This window comes from Oncorhynchus tshawytscha, linkage group LG19 (assembly GCF_018296145.1).
Source record: "Oncorhynchus tshawytscha isolate Ot180627B linkage group LG19, Otsh_v2.0, whole genome shotgun sequence".
NCBI lineage: Eukaryota > Metazoa > Chordata > Actinopteri > Salmoniformes > Salmonidae > Oncorhynchus > Oncorhynchus tshawytscha.
In genome coordinates this window covers 51,744,359-51,764,358 of record NC_056447.1, presented here as the reverse complement: position 1 = coordinate 51,764,358, position 20,000 = coordinate 51,744,359, and the positions used below count along the sequence as shown (strand labels likewise).

At 46.6% G+C, this 20,000-nt stretch overlaps 1 protein-coding gene across 1 annotated transcript in view; it reads left to right on the top strand.

The window, feature by feature from the left end:
* LOC112219050 (cGMP-inhibited 3',5'-cyclic phosphodiesterase A-like) overlaps positions 1 to 20,000 on the top strand; it is a 221,420-nt gene that overhangs the window by 192,534 nt on the left and 8,886 nt on the right. The window contains exons 6-12 of the mRNA XM_042301860.1: positions 10,672 to 10,745; positions 11,685 to 11,827; positions 12,587 to 12,724; positions 16,368 to 16,479; positions 16,911 to 17,024; positions 18,103 to 18,302; positions 18,537 to 18,740. Coding sequence (XP_042157794.1) covers positions 10,672 to 10,745; positions 11,685 to 11,827; positions 12,587 to 12,724; positions 16,368 to 16,479; positions 16,911 to 17,024; positions 18,103 to 18,302; positions 18,537 to 18,740 — 985 coding nt within the window. The remainder of the gene's footprint in view (positions 1 to 10,671; positions 10,746 to 11,684; positions 11,828 to 12,586; positions 12,725 to 16,367; positions 16,480 to 16,910; positions 17,025 to 18,102; positions 18,303 to 18,536; positions 18,741 to 20,000) is intronic.

The window sequence follows — 20,000 nt, the reverse complement described above, 5'->3', positions numbered from 1 at the left end:
GCCTCACCCTGCCTCAGTCTGCACCTTCTACCTCACCCTGCCTCAGTCTGCACCTTCTGCCTCACCCTGCCTCACCCTGCCTCATTCTGCCTCACCCTGCCTCAGTCTGCACCTTCTGCCTCACCCTGCCTCATTCTGCCTCATTCTGCCTCACCCTGCCTCATTCCTCCTCACCCAGCCTCACCCAGCCTCAGTCTGCAGGCACTGCACTTCACTTCCTAAGTGGTTAGAGGAGACTGGAGAGTGAGTCATACTATACACACACACACACACACACAGACACACACACACACACACACACACACACTAAAGCCTCCAAGTAAGCCTAATGGGCCTCCTCTAACATTCACACAACCTCAGACAAACTTAAAGGACAAGTTTAACCCCCCCCAAAATGTGATATATTTTTCATTAGACACAGTTCTTTAACAAAAAAAAAGGTACTTTATGTCCGTTTTCCTCTCACTCAAACCCCCCACTCAAACCCCCCACTCAACCCCCCTCCCCCACTCACCCGTTGTCACAAACAACCCTTCCCGAAAATATGAACCCAAGTAAATGTTGTTAAATGAACCTCCTTTGATAGGATAGGAAAGAATAATCGTTATGTGGTCTGAGATTTCTCATAAGTTCCTGCGCTTTGCTTATCTAAATGTTCTGAGGCATACAATAAACTCTGATTGAACTCTACAAGCAACCCCCCAACCCCCTCCCAAAAACACACACACACACACACACACACACATGCACACACACACACAGACGTGCACACACTCCCCGCACCCCCCTCTCTCTCAGCCGCAGTTTACCCCAGCAGACTGGCACCGCTCTCTCTCAGCCGCAGTTTACCCCCTACCTACTTCCAGTAATCTGCCTACTTCCAGTAATCTGCCTACTTCCAGTAATCTACCTACTTCCAGTAATCTACCTACATCCAGTAATCTACCTCATCCAGTAATCTACCTCATCCAGTAATCTACCTCACCCAGTAATCTACCTACTTCCAGTAATCTACCTCATCCAGTAATCTACCTACTTCCAGTAATCTACCTACATCCAGTAATCTACCTACATCCAGTAATCTACCTACTTCCAGTAATCTACCTACTTCCAGTAATCTACCTCATCCAGTAATCTACCTCATCCAGTAATCTACCTACTTCCAGTAATCTACCTACTTCCAGTAATCTACCTACATCCAGTAATCTACCTCATCCAGTAATCTACCTCATCCAGTAATCTACCTCATCCAGTAATCTACCTACTTCCAGTAATCTACCTACATCCAGTAATCTACCTACATCCAGTAATATACCTACTCCGATATCAACCTAGGTCCAGTCATCTAGCTACTCCGTCCAGCTACATTCAGTCATCTAGCTACTCCGTCCAGCTACATTCAGTCATCTAGCTACTCCGTCTACCTATATTCAGTAATCTAGCTACTCTGTCTAGCTACTTCCAATAATCTATCTACTCCGTCTACCTTCTTCCAGTAATCTAGCTACTCTGTCTACCTTCTTCCAGTAATCTAGCTACTCCATCTACCTTCTTCCAGTAATCAACCTAATACCTACACTAGCTCCAGATGTGGGGAAGATAACAACAGCAGTGCTGTGCAGAGTGTGTGCGTGTGTCTACGTGCCCGTGTGTGTGCATGTGCCTGTGTGTGTGTTTAGTGCAGTGGGAGAAAGGTATTCAACTGAATGGAAGGAGGAGGGCCTCCCTATCCAGAACCACATCCAGATTGGTTGCACTGATACGGAGCATATAGCTTTAAAGCTTCAAAGTTGGCGTTATTTCTGCTTGAATTAGTCCGTTACTGAATGCTGACACGATGGAAAATGAAGGAGGAAAAACCGTGATGGTAATATCACAATTAAGATCCTACAGATTTGAGGGTAAGGGTGAAGCACGGAATGTATTAGACAATAGAGACCCTTCTGTTCTTTCCCTGCCTTTCCCCTCATCCATCCTCCAATCCATCCTCCATTATTGTTATTAAGTAACTAGTTCCACAGATGTTTTTTTGTTTACTTTACACAACTTTTCGGGTTAAAGTGTTTCCTGACTTAAAATGTTTAGTTGCCCCAAACTTAGCTCCGACTTGAGAAAACTTAGGCAAACAGTCAGTCAATGTAAAATGCTGTGTTTGCTCATCTTGTCTCATACAGTACCAGTCAAAAGTTTGGACACACCTACTCATTCAATGTTTTTTTTTTTTTACTATTTTCTACGTTGTAGAATAATAGTGAAGACATCAAAACTATGAAATAACACAGATTTATTTAACTAGGTAAGTCAGTTAAGAACAAATTCTTATTTACAATGACAGCCTAGGAACAGTGGGTTAACTGCCTTGTTCAGGGGTAGAACGACAGATTTGTACCTTGTCAGCTCGGGGATTCAGTCTAGCAACCTTTCGGTTACTGGCCCAACGCTCTAACTACTACCTGCCGCTACATATGGAATCATGTAGAAACCAGGGTTCAACAAATGTTCAACAAATCAAATTATATTTATATTTGAGATTCTTGAAAGTAGCCACCCTTTGCCTTGATGACAGCTAAGCACACTCTTGGCATTCTCTCAACCAGCTTCATGAGGTAGTCACCTGGAATGTGTTTCAATTCACAAGTGTGCCTTGTTAAAAGTTAATTTGTGGAATTTCTTTCCTTCTTCATGTGTTTGAGCCAATCAGTTGTGTTGTGACAAGGTAGGGGTGGTATACAGAAGACAACCCTCTTTGGTAAAATACCAAGTCCATATTATGGCAAAAACAGCTCAAATAAGCAAAGACAAATTACAATCCATCATTACTTCCAGACATGAAGCTCAGTCAATCCAGGAACATTTCAAGAACTTTTATAGTTTCCTCAAGTGCAATCGCAAAAACCATCAACCGCTATGATGAAATTGGCTCTCCTGAGGACCGCCACAGGAAAGGAAGACCCAGAGTTACCTCTGCTGCAGAAGATAAGTTCATTAGAGTTAACTGCACCTCAGATTTCAGCACAAATAAATGCTTCACAGAATTGAAGTAACAGACACAACATCAACTGTTCAGAGGAGACTGAGTGAATCAGGCCTTCATGGTCGAATTCCTGTAAAGAAACCTCTACTAAAGGACACAAATAATAAGAAGAGACTTGCTTGGGGCAAGAAACACGAGCAATGGACATTAGACCGGTGGTAATCTGTGCTTTGGTCTGATGAGTCCAAATTTGAGATTTTTGGTTCGCCGTGTCTTTGTGAGACAATTAAAAGTTTGAAATCCAGGTAACACTTTGATCAAAAAGTTCAGTAACTTAACAAGTCTGTGGAACCAGTTACTTAATAATAATTAGTTGAAACAACTAGATTTTTTTTTTTTACAGTGATACCTCCATTTCCCATCCTGCTCTTCCTCCATCTCAACCCTAACTCGTGTAGGTCCTGGCAAACCAAAACAGTTCCTCCATCTCACCCCTAACTCGTGTAGGTCCTGGCAAACCAAAACAGTTCCTCCATCTCACCCCTAACTCGGGTAGGTCCTGGGAAACCAAAACAGTTCCTCCATCTCACCCCTAACTCTTGTAGGTCCTGGCAAACCAAAACAGTTCCTCCATCTCACCCCTAACTCGTGTAGGTCCTGGGAAACCAAAACAGTTCCTCCATCTCACCCCTAACTCGTGTAGGTCCTGGCAAACCAAAACAGTTCCTCCATCTCACCCCTAACTCGTGTAGGTCCTGGGAAACCAAAACAGTTCCTCCATCTCACCCTTAACTCTTGTAGGTCCTGGCAAACCAAAACAGTTTGGTAATTGAATGGTGCTTCAAAGAACTATATGTCAGAGACTAATGATGCTCTTTAGACTGATACCGTTCCATAGAAGGTTACCGTTCCATAGAAGGTTCCTTAAGGTCCAACTACACACAGTACAAAAACTCAGTTCGCTACAGAAGAGTGTTTAGTCTCCTATCTAATGTTACCATGGCTCGTCCTACTGCTGCTTGCTAATAGGCAGGTGTGTGTGTGTGTGTGTGTGGTCAGATGATTGTCTAGTCCTGTTTAGCTCACAAGTGGCCAGACCTCAGTGCCGTGCGGTGCAGGTTCAGCAGACAGGGCATCAGTGCGACAAGGCTTTGTGTACAAAGTGTGTGTGTGTGTGTGTTAAATTACTGACTGACTAGAACCAAACAAATTACTGACTGACTAGAACCAAACAAATTACTGACTGACTGACTTGAACCAAACAGACCCAAACAAACTACTGACTGACTAGAACCAAACAGACCCAAACAAACTACTGACTGGCTAGAACCAAACAAATACTGACAGACTGACTGACTAGAACCAAACAAACTACTGACAGACTGACTGGCTAGAACCAAACAAACTACTGACAGACTGACTGACTAGAACCAAACAAATTACTGACTGACTAGAACCAAACAAATTACTGACTGACTGACTAGAACCAAACAGACCCAAACAAACTACTGACTGGCTAGAACCAAACAAACTACTGACAGACTGACTGGCTAGAACCAAACAAACTACTGACAGACTGACTGACTAGAACCAAACAAATTACAGACTGACTGACTAGAACCAAACAAACTACTGACTGTGTCACGGCCGTTAAAAGAACTGGACCACGGTGCAGCGTGGTGAGCGTACATTTTCTCTTTTATTGCTGGATGCACGGGACTGGAGATGGTCGTCGCTGGAGGCTCCGGACTGGAGACGGTCGTCGCTGGAGGCTCCGGACTGGAGACGGTCGTCGCTGGAGGCTCCGGACTGGAGACGGTCGTCGCTGGAGGCTCCAGACTGGACACGGTCGTCGCTGGAGGCTCCGGACTGGAGGCTGTCGTTGGAGGCTCCGGATTGGAGGCTGTCGTTGGAGGCTTCCTACCATGACTACTCACTGGAGGCTTCGTGCCCTGGATCATCACTGGAGGCTTCTTGTCCTGGATCATCACTGGAGGCTTCTTGTCCTGGATCATCACTGGAGGCTTCGTGCCATGGATCATCATTGGAGGCTTCTTGTCCTGGATCATCACTGGAGGCTTCTTGTCCTGGATCATCACTGGAGGCTTCTTGTCCTGGATCATCACTGGAGGCTTCGTGCCATGGATCATCATTGGAGGCTTTGTGCCATGGATCATCACTGGAGGGAGGAGACGTATGGGCAGTCTGGTACGTGGAGCTGCGACAGGGCTCACCAGGCTGGGGAGACATATGGGAGAGTTAGTTCTAGGCGCAGGCATAGGCCTCACCCGGCTGGAGAGACATACAGGAGGCCCTGTCCTTGGCAGAGGCACCGGATACACTGGGCTGTGCAGACGCACTGGAGACACAGTGCGCAGAGCCGGCGCAGGATATCCTGGGCCGTAGAGACGTACTGGAGGTCTGGAGAGCAGGGCTGGCACCATCCGTCCTGGCTGGATGCTCACCCTAGCCCGGCAGATGCAGGGAGCTGGGATGTAGTGCACCTGGCTAAGTACTGGAGTACTGGAGACACCGTGCGCACCACCGCATAACATGGTGCCTGACCCGTACGACGCCCGCCACAGTAAGCACGGGGAGTTGGCTCAGGTCTCCAACCCGACTCAGCCACACTCCCCGTTTTCCCCCCCACCAAAAAAAAATGTTGGGGCTGCCTCTCGGGCTTCCTTGCCAGCAGTGTTCGTCTCGCAAACTCCATTCTCCGGTATCCCTCTTCGCACTGCTCCATAGAATCCCAGGCGGGCTCTGGCACTTTCCCTGGGTTCACCGACCACCTCTCTAACTCCTCCCAGGTTGTCTCATACCTCTGACCATGCTGCTTGGTCCTTTGGTGGTGGGAAGTTCTGTCACGGTCGTTAAAAGAACTAGACCAAGGTGCAGCGTGGTGAGCAGGCGGGAGGGGGGACAGGCGGTTGGGGGGGACATTTTCTCTTTTATTCAACGCCAACAAAACAAACCATGAAGCTTAAGGCTATGTGCCATCAAACAAAGTTAACTTCCCACAAAAAAGGGTACCTAAGTATGGTTTGCAATCAGAGACAACGATAGCTGTCCCTGATTGAGAACCATACCCGGCCAAAACATAGAAATAGAAAATCATAGAAACACAAAATATAGAATTCCCACCCCAACTCACGCCCTGACCAAACCAAAATAGAGACATAAAAAGGATCTCTAAGGTCAGGGCATGACAGACTGACTAGAACTAAACAAACCTAAACAAACTACTGACTGACTGACTAGAACCAAACAAACTACTGACTGACTGACTAGAGCAAAACAGACCCAAACAAACTACTGACTGACTGACTAGAACCAAACAAACCACTGACTGACTGACTAGAGCAAAACAGACCCAAACAAACTACTGACTGACTGACTAGAACCAAAACAGACCCAAACAAACTACTGACTGACTGACTAGAACCAAACAAACCACTGACTGACTGACTAGAGCAAAACAGACCCAAACAAACTACTGACTGATTGACTAGAACCAAACAGACCCAAACAAACTACTGACTGACTGACGGACTGACTAGAACCACATTGAGTTATCCACAAAGACTAAGGGCTAGATTCAATCTACCCCCTCCCCCTTTAAGGCTATTTATCTTTTTAAATCAATATTTCCTCATTCGCAAGACCGCATTCACGGTAAATGCTGTATATGTTGGCTTAATCGAAAGCGACCTTTAAATATCAATCTCGCTATAACGCGGATCTTCCGTGGTCCGTATTGAATCTAGGCCCAAGGCTGAAAACAAAGCAAAGCTGAACCACACGGACTAACATCCCAGCGAAGCTTTCCCTCTCAGACAGATCACAAACTGATTGGAGTAAGAATATACAATACAGAACTTTATAGTATTTTTTTTACTGAACATACATCCAACCCCAAGTGAAAGTTACTTTGAGGACACCAGAAACCTCTTAAACACATCTCTCAGCTGCCGTCTGATGCATTTTAGATGGTTTAAGTTAGAATAGCTCCTGCCAAATGCTGAAGAACCTGGAGTAGGGGTAGAGGAAATGACAGCAGTTAAAGGGGCAATCTGCTGTTGCTACATCTATTTTTGGACTGTTTACCCTCAACATGGTTGAAAACTATAATTTCATATAATGGATCCTCGGGCCTTGCATCCATAGCGCCCGTCTATGAACTTGAGATTGGTTACATTTCTCTAGCCCGATCCCTCAGCTTTTTAATGAAATAGTGGCGGGGAGGACACTTTGTTATTGTTTAAGGTGCGGATTCGCCCCTTAAAGCATGGTGTTACACAGGGCACAAAGGCTTGTAGTGTGTCTCGTTCTGAGGAAATGTATCAGTCAGGGGGTAGGTACCCACCCTTAGCCTAATGACCCTGAGCACACAACAAAGACAGCGCTGTTGTGTTTGCAGTTTGCACGGTCAATCCAGTGTATGTATGTGTGCGTGTGTGTGTGTGTGCGTGTGTGTGTGTGCGTGTGTGCGTGTGTGTGCGTGTGTGCTGCGTGTGTGCGCGTGTGTGCGTGTGTTTGTGTGTGTGTGTGTGCGCGTGTATGTGTGCGTGTGCGCGTGTATGTGTGCGTTTGTGTGTGTGTGTGTGTGTGCTGTGTGTGTGTGTGTGTTTGTTGTGTGTGTGTGTGTGTGTGTGTGTGTGTGCCTAGCAGGTGTGGAATAAAACATGTTTGAAAGTTTGGCAGGGGGAAACAGTTAGTCTGTTATTTTCAGGGGTCAGGTGGTCGGCTACGAAGGCGGTAGGGGGTCAGGTGGTCGGCTACGAAGGCGGTTGAGGGGGTCAGGTGGTCGGCTACGAAGGCGGTTGGGGGTCAGGTGGTCGGCTACGAAGGCGGTTGAGGGTGTCAGGTGGTCGGCTACGAAGGCGGTTGGGGGACAGGTGGTCGGCTACGGAGACGGTTGGGGGACAGGCAGTTGGGGGACAGGCGGTTGGGAGGACAGGCGGTTGGGGGACAGGCTGTTAGGGGGACAGGCAGTTGGGAGGACAGGCGGTTGGGGAGACAGGCTGTTGGGGGACAGGCAGTTGGGGTACAGGCGGTTGGGGGACAGGCGGTTGGGGGACAGGCGGTTGGGGGACAGGCGGTTGGGGGACAGGCTGTTGGGGGACAGTCGTTTGGGGGACAGGCTGTCGGCTACGAAGGCGGTTGGCAGGACAGGCGGTTGGGGGACAGGCGGTTGGGGGACAGGCAGTTGGGGGGGACAGGCGGTTGGGGGGGACAGGCGGTTGGGGGGACAGGCGGTTGGGGGACAGGCGGTTGGGGGGGTACAGGCGGATGGGGGGACATGCTGTTGGGGGACAGGCGGATGGGGTGGACAGGCGGATGGGGAGACAGGCGGTTTGGGGGCTAAAAGAGCTTTAAATTAATTTTGTTGCTTTTTAATGAAATTTTGAAGAATTGGAGAGTTCAGTTTTCCGCGCAGACAGTGACTAGTCCCACACCAATTAAAGACACCATTATCCAAATAATTGGATGTTGCTGTCAACTCAATCCAAAGTCTCATCATAAATCTTGAAACAAAAAGAGACCCTGTGTTAGGAAAGTGTGTGTGTGTGTGTGTGTGTGTGTGTGTGTGTGTGTGTGTGTGTGTGTCTGTGTTAGTGTGTATGCATTTCCATGTTCGAGCCATTCTTTATTAGTCCGTTTAAAGTCAGTTCGTGGTTCTGATGTATTTTGTTTTATTTTGTGTTCAGATTTCTCTGTGCGTTCGTGTTAATGGGTTAATTCATAAAGTTCATTAATTAAAAATGCTATTTCAGCTTCTGTGAATGTTATTTTTAATGGGTGGACAGCCCAGTAGGAAACCATGCTATTTTTAATGGGTGGACAGCCCAGTAGGAAACCATGCTCTTTTTAATGGGTGGACAGCCCAGTAGGAAACCATGCTATTTTTAATGGGTTGACAGCCCAGTAGGAAACGATGCTATTTTTAATGGGTGGACGGCCCAGTAGGAAACCATGCTATTTTTAATGGGTGGACAGCCCAGTAGGAAACCATGCTATTTTTAATGGGTGGACAGCCCAGTAGGAAACCATGCTTTTTTAATGGGTGGACAGCCGGGTAGGAAACCATGCTATTTTTAATGGGTGGACAGCCCAGTGCTATTTTTAATGGGTGGACAGCCCAGTAGGAAACTATGCTATTTTTAATGGGTGGACAGCCCAGTAGGAAACCATGCTATTTTTAATGGGTGGACAGCCCAGTAGGAAACCATGCTATTTTTAATGCGTGGACAGCCCAGTAGGAAACCAGTAAACTGTCTGACCAACTGACAGCTGGAGCCACAGACAACAAACTAATTTTTTCAACACTTGTTTGTGTGTGTGGGGGGGTTTATTAATATTTGCTCCTTCACTGAAGTCGTGTTGAATTTCAGCATTTTCAGTTTGTTTTGTGGTATGAGTTTGCTTAGAGATTACAGATATTGTTGGACGGAACAGTCTGCCAAGCAATACGAGAGAGAGAGAATGAGAGAGAGAGAGAGCTGAAATATTAACTTGATTTCATGATGTGCATGATGAAACGATTGTTCCTTTGACTCAAATGGTTCTCCTCACGTCTTCTAACTGACTCCTTTAGAACACAATAGAATCTGGGCCGTAGAATAGTGTTGATCAAGTCATGTCACATCGTTATTTGGAATTGATGACAAGCTTGGGGCACATGTATTTGGGTTTCCACCATTTTTCTCTGCAGATCCTCTGAAGCTCTGTCAGGTTGGATAGGGAACGTCGCTGCACAGCTATTTTCAGGTCTCTCCAGAGATGTTTGATCAGGTTCAAGACCGGGTTCTGGCTGGGCCTCTCAAGGACATTCAGAGACTTGTCCCGAAGCCACTCCTGCATTGTCTTGGCTGTGTGCTTAGGGTTGTTGTCCTGTTGGAAGGTGAACCTTCGCCCCAGTCTTAGATCCTGAGCACTCTACAGCAGGTTTTCATCAAGGATCTCTCTGTACTTTGCTCCATTCATTGTTCCCTCGATCCTGTCTAGTCTCCCAGTCCCTGCCGCTGAAAAACACCCCAACAGCATGATGCTGCCACCACCATGCTTCACCGGGATGGTGCCAGGTTTCCTCCAGACGTGACTCTTAACATTCAGGCAAAAGAGTTTAATCTTGGTTTCATCAGACCAGATAATCTTATTTCTCGTGGTCTGAGAGTCTTTAGGTGCCTTTTTTTAGGTGCCTTTTGGCAAACTTCAAGCGGGCTGTCATGTGCCTTTTTCTGAGGAGTGGCTTCAGTCTGGTTTTCCCTGACCAAGGACCTTGAGCTCAATTTCGAGTCTCATAGCAAAGGGTCTGAATACTTATGTAAATAAGGTATTTCTGTTTTTTTTTTAATACCTTTGCTAAAATTTCTAAAAAACTGTTTTTGCTTTGCCATTATGGGATATTGTGTGTAGATTGTTGAGGATTTTTTTTATTTAATCAATTTTGGAATCAGGCTGTAATGTAACAAAATGTGGAAAAAGCCAAGGGATCTGAATACTTTTCGAAAGCACTGTATGTCATAGACACACTGTACAGTACACATCAAAAAGTTTCTAAGGCCAGTGTTTTAATAAGGCATATTCAGGTGCCCACAATATCTAAGAGCTAGCGTCATTCATTGATAGATGTACTTGATGAAAAGATATTCACTTCTGTCTGACCTCTGACCTCTAACTTTCCTTTACCACAGCTGTGGGAGACCGTACATAAAGCTGAGCCATGGGGAGGGATCCATGGACAAAGGGGACAGGATACACCGGACAGGTACAACCATCCTTTTAACTGAGCTTCTCATCTCTGCCAGTGCTACCTTCCCCTTCCACACCACTACCGTTTTCAAACTATTGAGCTGAGCTGTACTGTACTCATGGACTCCTCTGTCCACTGGTTTTGCCTACCTTCTTCTATCGTTTAGCTTGTCATCTCTGCCAGTGTTACCTTTCCTTCCACATCATTGAGCCAAGCTGTATTGCACTGCTCTGGCTTGGTTATGCGTCCATCACAGGAACTGTGCTAGAGAGGACAATGATTGTATGAAATGGATACTCCTGTCCCAGAGTGGATATTACGTGTGTGTGTGCTTTGCAGCAGTGTTGAATGCTTTGTGGGAATTACGTCTCCATGGTGAGACAATGACCATAGGAGTTAGTTGGGAAGACAACACAAGCAGATCTGATACCAGGCTGATCCTGTCTCACAACAGAGAGGTGTGATGTGTTTTGCAGCAGTGTTGAATGCTTTGTGGGAATCCCGTCTCCATGGTGAGACAATGACCATAGGAGTTAGTTGGGAAGACAACACAAGCAGATCTGATACCAGGCTGATCCTGTCTCACAACAGAGAGGTGTGATGTGTTTTTGCAGCAGTGTTGTATGCTTTGTGGGAATCCCGTCTCCATGGTGAGACAATGACCATAGGAGTTAGTTGGGAAGACAACACAAGCAGATCTGATACCAGGCTGATCCTGTCTCACAACAGAGAGGTGTGATGTGTTTTGCAGCAGTGTTGAATGCTTTGTGGGAATCCCGTCTCCATGGTGAGACAATGACCATAGGAGTTAGTTGGGAAGACAACACAAGCAGATCTGATACCAGGCTGATCCTGTCTCACAACAGAGAGGTGTGATGTGTTTTGCAGCAGTGTTGAATGCTTTGAAGGTGTTGTCCTATCTCCATGGTAACGCTTTCTCTGTACCCCAATCAGAGGATCAGGTGGTGGCATCGTCAGACTACGACAGTACCCACGAGGCCAACCACAGCGACAGCAGCGACGTAGCGCCGACAGAGGAGGGGGACGCAGAAGGGGGCAAAAACACCCCCCAAAACCTCATCATGCTACCTGCAGAGGTGAGAAACAGGCACAGCAACCGTAGAGGTAGCTCTAGTTTTCTAGAGCTCTAGTTTTCACACTTCTAGGTCTAAATCTTTTAGGCCAGTGGTATTCAACCCTTACCCTACGAGATCCGGGAATACTGCTGGTTTTCTGTTCCACCTGATAATTAATTGCATCAACCTTGTGTCCCAGGTGTACTTCAGTCCATGATTACAGGTGAATAATGATCAAATACAGTGGAGCTGGCTGTCTAGAATTGGATTTGAGGGTTATTATTGGCTTATTCCTCAGGCAGAGGCACAACCACGTCGGAAGACAAAAGTTCATTTCCTAACAACATAACATAACAAGACCCCCTTATGGCATGTTTATGACCTACAGTAGATTGGCACCACCCACCGTCTATATCTGACCCCCTTATGACATGTTTATGACCTACAGTAGATTGGCACCATCAGCTGTCTCTATCTGACCCCCTTATGACATGTTTATGACCTACAGTAGATTGGCACCACCCACCGTCTATATCTGACCCCCTTATGACATGTTGACGACCTACAGTAGATTGGCACCATCAGCCGTCTCTATCTGACCCCCTTATGACATGTTTATGACCTACAGTAGATTGGCACCACCCACCGTCTCTATCTGACCCCCTTATGACATGTTTATGACCTACAGTAGAGAGAGAGAGAACATTCTCTGATATTTAATAAGACAATATAAATGTTCATAAAGACATTATAAAGGCTTATAACATGTGGCCTCTGTAGGAAAAGCCCCAGCTGGCCCCAGAGCCGTTAGTGATGGAGGACTTGGAGCCCCTAATGAGCCACCTCAACCAATGGAACTTCCCCATCTTCAGCTTGATGGAGAAGACCCAGGGCAAATGTGGCCGCATCCTCAGCCAGGTGAGACCCGCTACTGTACAGCCTAGTCAGGTGAGCTGTAACCAGGTGAGACCAGCTACTGTACAGTCTAGTCAGGTGAGATGTAACCAGGTGAGACCAGCTACTGTACAGTCTAGTCAGGTGAGATGTAACCAGGTGAGACCAGCTACTGTACAGTCTAGTCAGGTGAGATGTAACCAGGTGAGACCAGCTACTGTACAGTCTAGTCAAGTGAGATGTAACCAGGTGAGACCAGCTACTGTACAGTCTAGTCAGGTGAGATGTAACCAGGTGAGGACAGGTATTGTACAGTCTAGTCAGGTGAGATGTAACCAGGTGAGACCAGCTACTGTACAGCCTAGTCAGGTGAGCTGTAACCAGGTGAGACCAGCTACTGTACAGTCTAGTCAAGTGAGCTGTAACCAGGTGAGACCAGCTACTGTACAGTCTAGTCAGGTGAGATGTAACCAGGTGAGGACAGGTATTGTACAGTCTAGTCAGGTGAGATGTAACCAGGTGAGACCAGCTACTGTACAGCCTAGTCAGGTGAGATGTAACCAGGTGAGACCAGGTACTGTACAGTCTAGTCAGGTGAGATGTAACCAGGTGAGGACAGGTACTGTACAGTCTAGTCAGGGGAGCTGCAACCAGGTGAGGACAGGTACTGTCCAGTCTAGTCAGGGGAGATGTAACCAGGTGAGACCAGCTACTGTACAGTCTAGTCAGGTGAGATGTAACTAGGTGAGACCAGCTACTGTACAGCCTAGTCAGGTGAGATGTAACCAGGTGAGACCAGCTACTGTACAGTCTAGTCAGTTTAGAAGTAACCAGGTGAGACCAGCTACTGTACAGTCTAGTCAGGTGAGCTGTAACCAGGTGAGACCAGCTACTGTACAGCCTAGTCAGGTGAGATGTAACCAGGTGAGACCAGCTACTGTACAGTCTAGTCAGTTTAGCAGTAACCAGGTGAGACCAGCTACTGTACAGTCTAGTCAGGTGAGACCAGCTACTGTACAGCCTAGTCAGGTGAGATGTAACTAGGTGAGACCAGCTACTGTACAGCCTAGTCAGGTGAGCTGTAACCAGGTGAGACCAGCTACTGTACAGTCTAGTCAAGTGAGCTGTAACCAGGTGAGACCAGCTACTGTACAGTCTAGTCAGGTGAGATGTAACCAGGTGAGGACAGGTATTGTACAGTCTAGTCAGGTGAGCTGTAACCAGGTGAGACCAGCTACTGTACAGTCTAGTCAGGTGAGATGTAACCAGGTGAGACCAGCTACTGTACAGTCTAGTCAGGTGAGATGTAACTAGGTGAGACCAGCTACTGTACAGCCTAGTCAGGTGAGATGTAACCAGGTGAGACCAGCTACTGTACAGTCTAGTCAGTTTAGAAGTAACCAGGTGAGACCAGCTACTGTACAGTCTAGTCAGGTGAGCTGTAACCAGGTGAGACCAGCTACTGTACAGCCTAGTCAGGTGAGATGTAACCAGGTGAGACCAGCTACTGTACAGTCTAGTCCGTTTAACAGTAACCAGGTGAGACCAGCTACTGTACAGTCTAGTCAGGTGAGACCAGCTACTGTACAGCCTAGTCAGGTGAGATGTAACCAGGTGAGACCAGCTACTGTACAGCCTAGTCAGGTGAGCTGTAACCAGGTGAGACCAGCTACTGTACAGTCTAGTCAGGTGAGATGTAACCAGGTGAGACCAGCTACTGTACAGCCTAGTCAGGTGAGCTGTAACTAGGTGAGACCAGCTACTGTACAGTCTAGTCAGGTGAGATGTAACCAGGTGAGACCAGCTACTGTACAGTCTAGTCAGGTGAGATGTAACCAGGTCAGACCAGCTACTGTACAGTCTAGTCAAGTGAGATGTAACCAGGTGAGACCAGCTACTGTACAGTCTAGTCAGGTGAGATGTAACCAGGTGAGGACAGGTATTGTACAGTCTAGTCAGGTGAGATGTAACCAGGTGAGACCAGCTACTGTACAGCCTAGTCAGGTGAGCTGTAACCAGGTGAGACCAGCTACTGTACAGTCTAGTCAAGTGAGCTGTAACCAGGTGAGACCAGCTACTGTACAGTCTAGTCAGGTGAGATGTAACCAGGTGAGGACAGGTACTGTACAGTCTAGTCAGGGGAGCTGTAACCAGGTGAGGACAGGTACTGTCCAGTCTAGTCAGGGGAGCTGTAACTAGGTGAGGACAGGTACTGTACAGTCTAGTCAGGGGAGATGTAACCAGGTGAGGACAGGTACTGTACAGTCTAGTCAGGTGAGATGTAACCAGGTGAGGACAGGTACTGTACAGTGTAGTCAGGGGAGATGTAACCAGGTGAGGACAGGTACTGTACAGTCTAGTCAGGGGAGCTGTAACCAGGTGAGGACAGGTACTGTACAGTCTAGTCAGGGGAGATGTAACCAGGTGAGGACAGGTACTGTCCAGTCTAGTCAGGTGAGATGTAACCAGGTGAGGACAGGTACTGTACAGTCTAGTCAGGTGAGATGTAACCAGGTGAGGACAGGTACTGTACAGTCTAGTCAGGGGAGATGTAACCAGGTGAGGACAGGTACTGTACAGTCTAGTCAGGGGAGCTGTAACCAGGTGAGGACAGGTACTGTACAGTCTAGTCAGGGGAGATGTAACCAGGTGAGGACAGGTACTGTCCAGTCTAGTCAGGTGAGATGTAACCAGGTGAGGACAGGTACTGTACAGTCTAGTCAGGTGAGATGTAACCAGGTGAGGACAGGTACTGTACAGTCTAGTCAGGGAGATGTAACCAGGTGAGGACAGGTACTGTACAGTCTAGTCAGGGAGATGTAACCAGGTGAGGACAGGTACTGTACAGTCTAGTCAGGGAGCTGTAACCAGGTGAGGACAGGTACTGTACAGTCTAGTCAGGGAGATGTAACCAGGTGAGGACAGGTACTGTACAGTCTAGTCAGGTGAGATGTAACCAGGTGAGGACAGGTACTGTACAGTCTAGTCAGGGGAGATGTAACCAGGTGAGGACAGGTACTGTACAGTCTAGTCAGGGGAGCTGTAACCAGGTGAGGACAGGTACTGTACAGTCTAGTCAGGGCAGATGTTACCAGGTGAGGACAGGTTAGAATAGTTCATCTTCAGCCATTGAAGCATTCTCAGCCAGGTTAGAGAAACAACCAATTAGACAGGCTGATGGTCAACCATCTATCATTGAGCAGGCACTGTGTCAATCAAAGTGTGTTTGTCTGGTGAGAATCTGATTGGTTGTTTGAGACAGAAGCGGTATCCTCAAGGTTAGAGAAGTGGGCAGGTAACTGGTGGGTTGCTGGTTCGAACCCTATGAGTTGCGTGCAGGGAAATCTACAGGGAGTGATCTGTACAGCCGGAGGGTTACCAACTTCAATATCTCTGCATACTACTGTTGTTGTGCCCTTGAGCAAGGCACTTTACCCCTAAGTCTTTCAGGGGTGCTACGTTGCTCCCAGTCTGTGATGTGTGTCAGGTTGGGTGCGTCACAGAATAAATTAATAATATCTGTACAGTTAAAGCGAGTGTCGAGACGTCTATGAGAATGAGGCTGTCTATATGCCCATAGACCATTCAGTGTCAATCAAAGAGTCTGTCTGAAGGGTGAGAATGTGATTGGTTCTGTGAGCTCTCTAACTCTCTGTGTTCGTTCCAGGTCTCTCACAGGCTTTTTGAAGACACAGGACTTTTTGAGACCTTCAAGATCCCGGTTCACGAATTCATGAACTACTTCCATGCTTTGGAGAATGGCTACAGAGATATACCATGTAAGAACCTGTTTTAACTTAATGACTGCTCTCTTAAAAGTTCATGTTTTGCCTTAATGACTCTGTTTTGCAGACACAGATTAAGCCTAGTAGAGTACATTTTTAGTCCAGCACTAGACTTAATCTGTGCCCGGGAAACTGTTTGTTTGTTTTCCTTAGTATATTGAAGTTGAGTTAAAAGTGTCATACCATCAGTATTCCGCAAGAGGGCGATGTTACACCATTTTTCAATCAACTCTCCATTAACACTAGTTTACGGTACAATCTCTCCATATCCTTTTCACTCTACAGCAGAAACAGAGACAGTGTGGCCTAGTGGAAGTTATCACTACTGAAATGTCTCATATTCTCTCCCTTTCGCTCTCTAGTCTTGGTAAATATATTGAATTGTACCAATTATTAATATTATTTTTTTAAATCAATCAATCCAGATCACAACAGAATCCACGCTACAGACGTTCTCCATGCTGTCTGGTACCTCACTACCCAGGCCGTACCAGGTCTGCCCAGCCTCATCACTGACCATTGCTCTGCCAGCGACTCAGGTGGGAGCCAGGGTTGAACTGACTTACCTAGTTAAATAAAAGGTTAAATAATAAATGTAATTAAAAAGTGATTTGAATTACAACCCAGTCTAATTGAATCATCATGGCTCTTGCTTGATTTGGCATCAGGAGATTGAAACGTTATTTATTGATAACTTGAATTTTGACTCTATTAGAAGACAACCAATTGTTTGTTTTCTCCTGTTTTTAATATAACATCATTATGTTAGTTATGATTGTCAACTTGTGTAAGATTTAGATTTTGTACAAACCGAAGAGACTTAAAGAGTCAAGTATTATTTAATAATAGATTGCTATGTTAAAGACTCTTAATAGAATTTGTAACAATCAGATTAACTTTGGCCCTTTATTTAATTCAGCCTATACCTATCATCTCTAGTTACTGTTTTGTAAGTCGTCTCATTAAAGATCAACATGTTTGTTACAGTCTCGTCAATGCTCTCAGCTGTTCTTATCAGACTGGGGGCTCGGCGTCTGGCTGCATCCCAAATGGAACCATATTCCCTTTTATGGTGCAATACTTTTAGTCAAAACTAGTGCACTACTTTTAGTCAAAACTAGTGCACTATAAAAGGGAATATGGTTCCATTTTGTATGCTGTCTCTGAGTACCAAATACTATTTGAAGTTCAGCGATGCATGAGCGGGCATGAAATTGCAACCAGATTAAAGTTCTCCCAACTCCAGATTTTCATAACCTAATTTATAAAGCTTTAGTCCCCCAAACTCTTTGATCCGAGCTGAAGTGGATTTAGAGGTTGAGAGTTTGGGGCCTTTGGGGGTGCTTGCTGGTACACTTTTCACACTACTGAGCCAAACCACAGTTTAGCATATTTCAGCCACCATAGTGCTGGAAAGGACAATGTAAAAAGAAACTACCTGAGCCGGTACAGTGTGGTTCAGGTTGGAACTATGGTGTGAATCAGACATGGTAGTAGACTGTTATTACACTCCTCTCCCTCTCCCTCTCCCTCTCCCTCTCCCTCTACTTCTCCCTCTCCCTCTACCTCTACCTCTGCCTCTACCTCTGCCTCTCTCTTTCTCCTTGGCTCTGCCAGACTCTGACAGTGGCATCACGCACAGTCACATGGGCTACCTGGTGTCGAAGACCTACAGCGTGTCGGAGGATGGGTATGGTTGCCTGTCGGGGCTCATCCCAGCCCTGGAGCTCATGGCTCTCTACGTAGCAGCAGCCATGCATGACTACGACCACCCTGGCAGGACTAACGCCTTCCTGGTGGCCACAAGTGCACCACAGGTACACCACTTCTCTGTCAGAGCACTTCCGGCTCAAGTGAACAAAAACAAAAAAAAATCTTCAGAGTCATATGTTGAACTGTTGTCTGCATGGAGAGCAGAGATTTTATTTTAGGGATCAGGACAATAGTGGTACAACATTGAAAAGGACTTGGATTGCTGTTGTTATGTGTTGTGGAACTGTATGGGTAGATCTCTGACCTGATCCTCTCGCATCCTATCTTCCCCTCTCCAGGCAGTGTTGTATAACGACAGGTCGGTGCTCGAGAACCACCACGCCGCCTCTGCCTGGAATCTGTTCATGTCCCGTCCGGAGTATAACTTCCTCGTCAACCTGGACCACGTGGAGTTCAAACGCTTTCGCTTCCTGGTCATAGAGGCCATTCTTGCCACTGACCTCAAGAAACACTTTGACTTCCTGGCAGAGTTCAATGCGAAGGTAAAAAAACCAATGAATTTAAGTCACAGACCCGTAAGTAAACCTGTGTATTTCATTTGAGTGTAAGATCTCTTCAGCTATTGTAGCATGTTGTATGTGAGAGTTCTACAGCCTAACCCCTGGGTTTTTGTAGTGCGGGTTTGTCGTGTTCTCACCTCTGCACTGCATAATCCACACGCCCTTATTACAGCTCACTCTCTGTCCACATTGGTCTGTTACACTATCGCAATAGCAGAGTCAAACGTAAGTGTTCTAGAAAATTAGTTAGATATTATTTTTTTTTAAAAGGCTTTTCAGGAACAGTATTATGTGTGCCAGTACATTTCTGGACCTTAAATATCCTCATTAAATTCTCGTTAACTTAACTAACCCGTACGAATAGAAGACTCTAACCCGCAGCTTTTCAGGAAATCATATTTGCAGTCTGAATTATGCTGCTACCATTGGTCAGGACTAAGCCTTTCCACTGTGCTGCAGTGAAGCCTTTCCACTGTGCTGCAGTGAAGCTTTTCCACTGTGCTGCAGTGAAGTCTTTCCACTGTGCTGCAGTAAAGCCTTTCCACTGTGCTGCAGTGAAGTCTTTCCACTGTGCTGCAGTAAAGCCTTTCGACTGTTCTGCAGTGAAGCCTTTCCACTGTGCTGCAGTAAAGCCTTTCCACTGTTCTGCAGTGAAGCCTTTCCACTGTGCTGCAGTGAAGCCTTTCCACTGTGCTGCAGTGAAGCCTTTCCACTGTTCTGCAGTGAAGCCTTTCCACTGTGCTGCAGTGAAGCCTTTCCACTGTGCTGCAGTGAAGCCTTTCCACTGTTCTGCAGTGAAGCCTTTCCACTGTTGTGCAGTGAAGGCTTTCCACTGTTGTGCAGTGAAGCCTTTCCACTGTCCTGCAGTGAAGCCTTTCCACTGTTCTGCAGTGAAGCCTTTCCACTGTTCTGCAGTGAAGCCTTTCCACTGTTGTGCAGTGAAGCCTTTCCACTGTTGTGCAGTGAAGGCTTTCCACTGTTGTGCAGTGAAGGCTTTCCACTGTTGTGCAGTGAAGGCTTTCCACTGTTGTGCAGTGAAGCCTTTCCACTGTGCTGCAGTGAAGCCTTTCCACTGTGCTGCAGTGAAGCCTTTCCACTGTGCTGCAGTGAAGCCTTTCCACTGTTCTGCAGTGAAGCCTTTCCACTGTGCTGCAGTGAAGCCTTTCCACTGTGCTGCAGTGAAGCCTTTCCACTGTTCTGCAATGAAGCCTTTCCACTGTGCTGCAGTGAAGCCTTTCCACT